The sequence below is a fragment of the Gossypium hirsutum genome, chromosome A02 (genome assembly GCF_007990345.1).
Source record: "Gossypium hirsutum isolate 1008001.06 chromosome A02, Gossypium_hirsutum_v2.1, whole genome shotgun sequence".
NCBI classification, from domain to species: Eukaryota; Viridiplantae; Streptophyta; class Magnoliopsida; order Malvales; family Malvaceae; genus Gossypium; species Gossypium hirsutum.
In genome coordinates, this window is record NC_053425.1 from 58,128,733 (window position 1) to 58,140,648 (window position 11,916).

Below are 11,916 nucleotides of genomic sequence, written 5' to 3' on the forward strand. Positions count from 1 at the left end.
AGTGTAGCTTTCCAAATTCGGCCATAACCTCTAGGCCGGGTTTGAGGTGTTATAGACATCATTCTGAAAATGTTCTGCATGTGCTTAGAGATTGCTCTGTTGCGAAGGATGTTTGGCTACAGGTTGTTCCACACAGTCAACAAATCAAATTCTTTTCATGTGAGTTACTTGACTAGTTAATTTTTAATTTAAGTCTAACTTATTGTTTTCCAACGATGACACTAGTTGGTCAAGCCTCTTTGGTCTGCTTGCATGGCAATTTTTGGAAGAACTTAAATTGTTTCATTTTCCAAGGATTTTCTTGGATCTCTTCTAAAATCATAAACGTTTCTATTAATTGAGCTAAGCAGTATCTTTTGGCTCATAAGGAAGAATCAGATCAATAGTTTGTTGCTGTTCTAGATAATCCTTTGTTAAATAATTGGCTTGTCTTAAATTATGATGGTTCCGTTAAGCCTAATGTAGGGTCTTTGTCTACCGAAGGAGTTATACGTGATCAGAGAGGGGTGTGGATCCTCGGTTATGCTCGTCCATTAGGAATTTGTTTAGTATTTGATGTCATACTTTGGGATATCTTGGATGGGGAATTCTATTACAAAGTCAAGGATGTGATAGGATGTTGATCCAATCTGACAATCTAGAGGTGATTAAAGCAATTCGAGAAAAGTGTTTTAATTGTTTTGAATTTCACTTTGATTAGGAGGATCACTTAGATATTATAACATATAAGATAGTGGTATATAAGACATGTGGATAGAGAGAGAGTAATCTAATTGTAGACGGCGCCGAATAAGAAAGTAGATATACTGGTGTTCACTGAAGCTCTTTTGGAATTTTTAAAAATTTTACAATGTGATAGAGCTAGTGGCTTCTGTGATTTTAGTAGTTTGATTTAATTTCTTTTGTTTTTTATCACCAAAAACAAAAAGAAAGCCTATAATTATTCCAAAATGAAAAACTAACGTGAAAGGTTTGACTGTTATTAATTATATTTTATATTTAATATTTAATATATTTTTATTTTTACTCTTATTGGTTACCTACTTAAAAAGTTACCTCACATTTTTCAAAATTTTACTGTGCTTATTTCCAAAATTCAATGTGACATGATTGACCTTACTTCTTTTGACATTTAATTCCAAACCTTGAATTATTTTAAATCTCATGAAACCGAATTGAAAGGAGATCTCATTATTACCCACATAATCCGAATTATGCGACTTCAAATACTTGCCACACCCACCCACAGTAATTGACTAACATCCATAACAAAGCTCATGGCAAGGTCTAAAGGAGTTCTAAATCCAATAGACAAAAGGCCCACATCAGCTCAGACTCTCTAATGCACAAAGCTCAACTGTTAACCGAAAAGAAGTCACATGACGATAAGGGTGTTCAGCCAAAATACACGAAAATATGTTAAGAACGTCCCTGACAAATAGGGAACATCATGACAAGCAGCCACAGGATCCAGATTTGGGCAACCCAAAGTCCCAATACAACTTCACTCATACATCAACAATGCTCACGTGGATTCTTGAATCTGATTTACAGAATCGTACAAGATTTGAGAAGGAAAAAGAAATAAAAGTAGAATCAACACAATTTCAAATATAATAATAATAAACAAAAATATATTACTACGTATAGCAAAATTATACATGGCTATATTTTGCCACGTGGCGTCCATTACTAAAATGAACAATTACACTAGACTAAAATTTGAAGGTCATCATACACTTGGAAGATCCTACTTAGTGTGCATCTAACAGTGATATAGATTATGACAGACAGAGATATTAGCAACAGTTAATCCAACAAAGTATTGGAAAATTAGCGTCTGATGCTGTCGAATTGCTTTGCTTTCAATTTTGGAAGAATTCTGAAGGTATTGAAGGAGGCCAATTCTTCTTTGCCACACACTTATACTGATCCAAAAACATAATACCGAAGCTTCAGATATCAAATTCACATTTCAGCTATAAAAAATAAACAATTTCTCTCTTCTTTTTTTATGTTTTTTTTTTTAAATGTCATTTGTTCAATCAATCAGTTGTTTACCTTATGTTGATTGTATTTCTCCCTGATTGCTGGCAAAGTAGAGTTGTTGTTACAGCATAATCTATGAAGATCCTTAACACAGTCACATAGATCAGATGGCTTGTAAAGAGTGTAATGCTGCAAGGTTGAATTCTGTACACCATAATAGATGGAGATTAGACTGAATATATCATATATATTCAGGCTCTTTTACTTTTTTCCAAAATACATGTATCTAATACATATTAGGAAATGATATATATTCGTATCAGTCCGGGTAAAAAAATAGTCATATGTGCTCTTTGAAGAAGTTGCATGGACATACCCAAGGTTTCTTCGAAGGAAGAAGAATGAATTTGGCCAGGAAAATTGCAGAAGCAGCGATAAGTGATGGAGCATGACAAAGCATACTGTACTCTAGGAGAGAGAGTTCAGTGATATAGTTGGCCATGCACTCTAATTGCATTAATGGAACCTAATCACAAACCACCACAGGAATGTTATTTTGAATATAACAAAGCGGGAGCCAAATGATGAAGCAATGATAACCCAAAGACAAATTACCTCAATGATCCCTTGAGCAGCTCGAACAAACCGTCTGAAAACGAAATGGCATATTATCAATGAGCACTAGTTAATACAAGGAAGGGAAACTTGTACATTCAATAATGATGAGCTTTTGGCAATTTTACCTTAAGAAACATTTAGCTGTTGGGGCAGTCATTTCAAACTTCAAGTAATTCAAAACAGAAGATTCCATTTCTATAACCTCCTCTTTGAAATATGTATTATCAGTGATGTAGCAGAACTCCTCCACCTGAGAAGCGCAAATCTCCTCATATTTTCTGATGGAATTGAACACTGTAATGTTAACAATGTATCCATCCATGGAAACATCTTGCAGATGAAAAAAGTAAAGAAACAAAATAAGGGAATGTCGTTTTTCTTACGCTGCAATCATCATGCAGGCAACACCAAGCAACTGTAGGCGTTGCCTGTTCATCATATTCCCTGAAAGATACCGATCTATGTAGTTCACTGTCAAATATAATGTATCTGGTACAAGCCTGTACTCTTCAGACACCTGCAAGTAAAAATTGAAAGTCTAGACTTAAATAAGGTGATAGCAAAGAGTCTATGTTGTTCGGACTCTTTATTTCTCACGTGTATTGGATTCTAAATAAACATAAACTTTATAAGCAGACAGAAAATTTACTTCTACAAGCCAATCAATTAGAATTGCACGCATGTTGGAATTTATGTCTTTCTGAATTCTCTCCGTGAAGTCAGTGGAAGGTCTTTTCTTCACCTGAAAACCAACAGAAATAAGTTTAGGAGAAATCCAAGATGACAGACCTATACAGGCACACAAATGAGAACCAGAACCACAGCCAGAGCTTTCCAATCCAATCAGGACAAACCTCAGATGCACGTAGGTGCTTGTAAATATCACAAGCAAATGTTGCGCAAAGCTGTGGATCCATGTAATTGTCATCAACATCAATTATCTTATCATCCATTTCCATCTCTGCAACTGCATCTCTATTGCATATATTCCCTGCAAGTACAACAGTAAGAAATGATTGTTTAACCAAGGCAATTGTTTAGAAACTAGCTTTCTTTTTGCACTGGATACTGAACCTGGTGCTTCAACATGGTCCGAAATGTAGAGATTTCTGAACGTCTTTCGTTCAATCGAATCAACAGCCGTAACATCATGATTGTCCATATATTCAACTTCAGGACTTTTGAAAGAATCACAGGTAGACATTGTCTCGTCCATGGAAACTGATAAGCCATCTGATTTGCTAGGCGAAACCTCCATGGTAGATGGTGGAGGAGGGATGGTGGAGATAGTAGCAGGAGGAGGGGGCAAGGCCACTTCATTTCCTCTTGGAAAAGATGTGACAACCTTGGGAGGCGGAACTGAACCGGGTTGTACATGTGTTGAAGGTAAAACATGCCCTGAAAAACCTACATTTTTGTTATCAGGCATTGTCTTCCTGGTCTTGGGGACTTTGTTTGAACATGGTACCTTCAAATTCAAAAATCAAGAATCAAAAGCTGAAGCACCCCAAGAATATTATCAATATGAGACATAGCGTTAAAGGCGTTAAAATATGAACAGACACAGATGCTAAGCACTGTTTTCAATTGGATTACAATGTAACTAAAATGCGTAATAAGAAATCAAAAGAGTTGCAAATTTGTAAAAGAAAAAAAAAACATTATGACTACAAATTACAAGAAATATCAAATTTGCTGCTCAAAATTCTTTACCTGACTAAAAATTACTTAGAAAATGAAATAAAGGCAACCCAAAATTGGTCTGCTCATAGTTCTTTTTAATTAACGTAAAATCAAGTTCTTGATATAACTTTGAAGTCCCCATCAAATTCAAAGAACAATGTAACTCCTACATTGCCTCTTAAAACAAAAATCCGGAAACAATGAACAAGAAACAAGAAAAGAGAGAAGAGCATAAGACCCACCAAAGAAGAAGCCGAAACGGAGCTTCTTGAGGTGTTCTTCTGGTTAGAAATGTTACTAAGAGGGACTCTCTTTTTAGGCATAGAAGCCATGACTTTTCCGACGTTATCCGAGGACGATGCATGTCGTTTGGCCAAAGACGACGTCGTAGAGGAGGAAAACGACGATCGCCGATTACCATTTTGCGTCGACATATTGCAGCTTTCTTTGTTGGAAAGAGAGTAGCAAAGAAAGCCGTGGTTTCCATTTTTATATTTTTCTTGAACATCCTTTTGAGGCGGGGAAATGGGGTGATTTGAAATGTCCAAACATCCTGGCCGTTGCTTCCACTCGATAATCGTTAGGAGCGTAAAATGTGGGGGCCACTTCATTTTAATTTTTGGTCCTTGTTCAATTTAAAAAACGACACGTGAAAATACCATGGTTCGGGGGGTTTTGGTCTTTCAACCCCATTGAAAGCATAAGTCAGAGCTGGGTGTATTAGGTTACAGGTATTTTTTTTGAATTCAAATTTCAAACTGTCACAAGATCTGTCGCCTACTGCAAATTTGAATAATTGAACTTTAGCAGTTATTTTTACATAAAAAGTAGACAATTATCAAGTAACTACAAATTTATTCTTTTATTTTATTTTAGACTGAATAATCTTACTCTTCCTTCTAACAACATTGATTATAATGTTTTTTAAATATAATTTTATAATATTTTTTTAAATTAGTTCAATTCATCAAATATTTGTTAACCCTTAACAAAAATTAAACTTTTTGCCTCACCCGCATTTATTTAGTTTCAAAATAATAAAATTTAAATTCAATTTAACCCATAACCTTCACTCATTTTATCATTTTGATCCTTATTCTTTTTTTTTGGGTTGTTTTGACACTCAACTTTTAAATTTTAGTCAAATTGCTTGATTTTTGACAAAAAAATTAATTAAACTGTTAAAATTATAACAAAATTGATGTGACCACGTTTAATTCATAAAAAAATAAAATAAAAGTTAATAAAAAGATATTTTAAAAATCAATAAATTTCAAAGAGTTTATAATAACTTTTAGAAAATTTATTCATATTAGTAGTAAAGCATTGTTAAAATGTTAACAATTCAGTTAGTTTTTCTGTCAAAAAGTAAAAAATTTGACTTAAATTTTAAAGTTAAGGGTCAAAATGATAAAAATAAAAAATAAAAACCAAAATGATAAAATAAGTAAAAGTTAGAGATTTATCTTAACATCGATTTTTTTTTTAAACGGAAAGTTTCAACTAAAAATGCTTATCATTTTTATTTTAATTTTGGGTCCTCCCTCGTATGGAAAGATTTGCAATGGAAATCCACTTTTTGAGTGGAATCAAATGCTAGTGATGTTGATGTTCATTAAGATGCCAGGGCACGCCACCGGTTTTGTGCTCACATACCTCGTAAAAATCTGAACTTATTGTACACGAAAATAAGTACATATATAAATAGTTTAGGGTGTTGTGTTTATTAATTTTAAAATATTTTTATTTTAATTTAATCTTTTAATAAATAAAAAATTATATAATTATAAAATATTTTTTAAAAATATTTAACTAATTATATTAATGTTATTTAATTTTAAAAACATTTTTAAAAAAATATTTAACTAACATATTAATGTTATTTAATTTTAAAAATATTTAATATTAAAACAACGCAAAAATTTATCAAGGTTTGAATTTTAATATTAATTTATTATAATTTAAATAATATTGGAAACAATATTGTTGGAAAGGGCAATTACATATCTCCAAAAAAAATAATTTTCATGAACCATATAACGGATATAGGGGAAATTAACCATATATGCCACTGTTTTTTTTTAATTAGGCTTATAAGCTCTCTTTTTTTTAAATTTAGGAAAATAAATCGTTTTTAGAGAGAAACAAAAAGCACGTCTAGCTGGCCGCGCTTTTCCCAACGGTCAAATCTAACAACATTTTCAACGTTGGCCGTGTAACGGTAAAAAAATTAAAAATAGGGGCAACGGTCAAAATTTTTTTACCCATAAAGACCTCCAAAATTTTTTTTTCACTCACATCCTATTCTCTCAATTGTTCCTAATCTCCTAACTCTAACAAGTCTCTCAATTTTCTCAAGTTCCTATTCTAAATTTTTTGATTTTCTCTTTTAAAAAAAATTAGTTTTTTTTAATTATTCTTGTTTTATTCGTTCGGATTATATTTTCATGAATGACAACCTCTCTAATTCAATTCGACGACAATCACATTTTCGCCGCTAAAGCAGTAATGGTAAGTTGAAATTTTAATTTTCGTTATTTTTTATTAAGTTAATTTAAATTGTTTTTTAATTTAAAAATATTTTTTCGTTATAAATAGGCAGATGATCATGTTTTGGAGGCGTTCATACATAATTTGGTAAAGCCTCCAATCACCAAAATTCGTGGTTACTTGCAAGAGAAAGGATCCTTACATATGTCTTATATGCTAGAGGGCTGTAAACTCGATCCTAAACTCATCAACACGTTGGTGGAAAGATGGAGGCTCGAGACATACACTTTCCATTTTCTATGCAGCAAGTGTATAATCACACTAGAGGATATGGTGTTACAATTCGATCTGCCGGTAGATGGGCTAGTCGTCACAGGAGCAGTGATCGTTCCCAATAAAGAGAATTTCTTTGTGACATTATTAGGGACGATCTTAAACAAGTTTAAAGGTGGTCAAATATCGACGAATTGGTTGGAGAAAGATTTCGAAAAGCTTCCTCCGCAATAATACGCTCGAGCAATCATCATTCAGTTAATCGAAGGTATTTTAATGCCCGATAAATCTTAAATTTTGGTGCACGTAAGGTGGCTATTACACCTAGTAAACTTCAAAGAATGTAGAAAACTAAGTTTAGGATGCCGTGTTGGCCATGTTATACTGGGAGTTGTGTCGAGCCATAGAACTAGATAAGAATTCAATCAGTGATTGCCTACTCTTGCTGCAGTCGTGGGCTTACTGGCGGCTACCATTTCTACGTCCTCGAACGAACGACCTATACATATTTTTGTTGGTGACAAGGTAAAAATCATTTATTAATAAATATGTAGTTTATATAATAAAATTTTTATTTATTATATGTTTGAACTAATAAATCGCTTTTACAAGTGGAATTTGAGGCTGAGTTATGTGGGACTAATCGAGGAGTTGGAAGATAGTAGGATGTTATTAGATCAATGCTCGGAAGCCAATATTAGTTGCTTATTCTTTCGAAACTATATTAATTACGCAATGATTTGTAAAATAAAATTTTGTAAATAATGAAATTTACAATTGTGCATTCCAATTTGAATGGATGTCGTACGCCGACATCGATATCATATATTGTATCTTGCCTGAAGTGTTGGCCAATTGAAGGATATGGGATATGAAGGTGCTGTTGATAATGTATGCAACGGTAGAAATACAAGAATTAGACCAGGTGATGTGATAGTTTGAGTGGAGGCAACAAATTCTGTCACCACCATGAGACTTGAAGGAGCTACACAGTGTAGACATACAGGGGAAAAACGACGAGGATTGGTGAGAGGTTCACAAGGTCTACATTGAGGCTTGAAATCATAGGATGGAATTCTTACCCATCTGCGAACCATTTTTCTCAGCGTACATGACGACCTGTTTGGAGTACTTACTGTGGTTCAGAGTTGACAGTAAGACGTATCTACTATTGGTGGAGGCGGAAGGCAACTTTATTAGAAGAGGGAACGGTGACCGCCCCCAACAACAGTGTAGGGCCAGACGTGGTTGTACGATGGGTTTGTCATCGACTTTGCTCGAAACAACGCCGCCTATGTCTACGCAATATTCTTGTCAGTTTACTCCACTTATTTCTATTCATTTCACTAACCCCATGATTTTTTCACAAGTACCACACTATGCACCACCGCTACACATTCCCGATCTTTTTGTTCCCACAGGTACATATTTTGAGGCTTTGACGTCCCCCACATTCTACACCTTCATGCTAACATTGATGCCGACCCAAATGTTAGGCCAGATGCTGATGCATGCACCGTTACAGATGACGACACCGATATAGATGCCAATTCAGCAGTCGATGTTAGTGCAGGGTCAATGTCGACTCATTCGGGTTTTATAGCACTTTACAGTTACATGCCGGTAGTGACACAAACACTGTCAACAATATTGTTTTATTATGGTGGGTCATCAGTGCAACCGTTTGTTGGTGGAGTAGAGGATACATGATGAGAGGCTAGGACAACATCGCACTTGAGCATGGAGGAAGGCAATAGATATGAAGGCAAAGACAAAGACAAACATGATGACGATGATGGAGATGGAGACGAGCAAGAGGGTGGGGGTGAAGGCGGTGATGATGAGACAATAGAAATGATCAAGTTTATAGGACCGCATCTTCGGTTGTTGGCAGAAGTCTTTCTCGTATTTGTCGTCTTCTCGTATTTGTCGCCCACGGCCCTGCAGCACACGTTCTCCTTGATGACACGATTGATGTATTTTTTTTATTACTACTGCGATGTAAATATATATGACATAAATAAAGAAACCATAAATTTCCATTCCAACACTATATATGTTTTCGTTACATTTTAACATAAGTTATGCATAAGTTAATAAGAAATAACAAATCTGGAACACCAGAATAATGAAAGCATTGTACTAAATATATTCTTTGAAAGAAAATAATGCTATCGGCATTAAGGCCCCAAAGTACCCCTAAATATGGAACATGTTGCCTTCATATGCCTTGGGTTCCTATAGTACCCACATAACCTCTGTTGGCCATCCCTTTTCCGAATATCCATATTGTTTCGTATCTGAGTGGTATTCGGGCGACCTTTCAGGATGCAATGTAGGTTCATGTTCAGTGCCAACTCGTACGACATGCTGGACACTGGCAGCCATATACTATCGTTGGGGATGGGTAGGAATTCAGGATTCCATACTCTATGCATACAATCTAGACTGTACGCATTGTTGATGTAAGGCATGTACTCAATTCTTAGGTTCTTACACGTAGCAATTACATATGCGTATAAAAACCAAAGTGTTAGGAACTTCCCACAATCACAAGTCCCTCATATTAGGTCGACACGTTATAATGCCCCTAACATGTCCTGGTCCGACCTAGCCTGTTCCGTGACTTGAAATTGCAGGTTCTGACGCAAGTGACACACTGCATACATAGTATTTGCGCTTGTCTTATTTCATCTGATTTCTTTCATTACATCCTTGGACCAAGTATGGTCGCCTACTATCTGTCCAACGTACGTTGACGCCCTTTTTGGAAATAAGGTAGCGAAGTGAAAGTATGCTTATTTCACAACTGAGGTTATCAAAAAATGATGTGTCCCCTTTAGTACGAAATTGATACACTCGGCTAAGTTTGACGTCATGTGCCTGTACCATAAACCCCCATCATACCATTGCGTTCATTGTTTAAAAGGTATGTTGGTGAGGTATGCTACACCATAGTTGTTTATGATGCCCAAGTTGTTCAACATTTCATGGAAATGATGTTGGACAAGCTCATAACCTATCAAGAAAAGAATACGCATGAATGCAAATAAAGAACGAAATAGGGTACAACATGATTGTGCATGTAGAGCCAATTATATACCCATGTCGACAATTGTATCTCGCTTACTTTTTGAAGGTCATTTTAAGTGGTAGATGGATCCGACATGTCTTATGCAGTACTTGTGATGGGTGTGAGCCCAAAAGCTACCCTAATGCTCAATAGTGGACAAGATTATGGTTCTTTTATCTAATATGACACATATATCGAGCTGCAGGAAAATGCGACGGTGCAACTTGCTCAGGAAGAAATCCCAGTCATTTGTTTTTTCTCCAAGATTTATTGCAAACATAATTAGCATAATCCTCTGATTACCATCTTAGCAACGAAAATTAACAACCAATGTTGATACCTTTCGTACAGCCAAGTGTCATCAATTTGCACTAAAGTTTTGCAATGCGGGAAAGCTTATTTACATTACTCAAAGGTCCAAAAGATTCGATGGAATACTCTTTTCCCTAGGACCAATTGATTGTCAGAGTATGCTGGGTGCATTTCCGGATTGGTTATGGAACCTAGAACGTACTGATCAAACACTTGACACAATTGCCATAGATAGTCGTACGAACTGTCCTAATTGTGATTTAATTTATCCATAGTCTTTTGTTTTCCAACCCGCCCTTTGTAGTACGATGGAGTATAGTCGTATTGGCTACGGATGTTCGTAATCATCACTGAGACGGGAATCCTGGGACTCATCTTCACCATCAGTAGAATCATGTAAGAAATCATGTCGAATCTAGCCTGCGATCCTAACTTGCCCCTACCACAACACAGGTATGTGGACTGGAATACTTTTTTATTGTCCATAGTCTAGTCTTCTTCCGTAAAGATGCGATGATTTTTCACTTGCATCTCCCATCACAAATTGTGCACTTTCCCTCGAATTTCACAGAACGAGACTTCATGACGTGGTAGTTCACGCTGTTTTTGAACCTGTATCGCTTCAATGCAGAAAGGAAAGCATTTTTGTTTGGTTATTCCATTCCAACTTTTAGTACGTACATCATGCGATGTGCTTGCATGGTTTGGTGTTCTATGCGGTAGACATGAAAACTCTAAACCATCCTTGGCCGATAGGTTGGTGTTGGTTATGTGGGGCAGAGGTTCATATGCCTTATATCACGAATATAGATCCGGAGCATTGTCTAAGTGTCATCATCAGACCCGTAAGGTTCTGGTTTTTTTAGAATCGAGTCCGGTTTAGAAAATAATGTCACATTCGAACCATTTGGACCGCACTGCTGGATTGGCTCAGGCTTTGACTCCTCGTCAATTGCATCTGCTGTCCTTTGTTTCTCACTTGCATCTTTTTCATCGGTCGCATCTTCTTCCTCAACCGCGCCTTTATTATCCCCTTCAAGCAAGGGGTTTGATGTACCCTCATCGGTCTTCGTCGACAGGAGTAAGTCATCGATTCTTCTATAACTGATGTGCCTGCCAAAATCAATATCGATTGTGTCTGGTGTATGTCGATGAACCCCCGGTATAAGTGCTTTCTACCCATGACATCGAGCCAACACCGAAGTTGAAATCGAACGCAATGATTGATCAAGTGTTGATATTCACGTTATGCTCATACCCCGACTAATATTGTCCACCAAAGTTTAGATCCGTGGCAGAGACCAATGAGGGTCTACCCATAGATGTTTTAGAGACATCATAATAGCGGGTTTGTAACAAGCTAGTAAACCGACCGCACAACTGTAAAGTAGGACTTTCTACTTCAGCTTCGTTCCAACATTAGTCGCAATGGTGGTCGAAAATAAGCCAGATCCAACAACCTCAACAAACTCGACATA

General features: G+C 36.0%; 1 protein-coding gene across 1 annotated transcript; it reads right to left on the reverse strand.

The window, feature by feature from the left end:
• Positions 1-1,612: 1,612 nt before the first annotated feature.
• LOC121210909 (cyclin-A1-1) lies at positions 1,613-4,831 on the reverse strand. Its single transcript, XM_041082850.1, has 10 exons — positions 4,533-4,831; positions 3,682-4,075; positions 3,462-3,598; positions 3,257-3,349; positions 2,991-3,124; positions 2,733-2,885; positions 2,605-2,638; positions 2,366-2,515; positions 2,062-2,193; positions 1,613-1,928 (listed from the first exon to the last, which is right to left on the reverse strand). Exons 1-10 carry the CDS (start codon positions 4,722-4,724, stop codon positions 1,866-1,868), a joined length of 1,482 nt encoding a protein of 493 aa, XP_040938784.1. The 5' UTR covers positions 4,725-4,831; the 3' UTR covers positions 1,613-1,865.
• Positions 4,832-11,916: the final 7,085 nt, after the last annotated feature.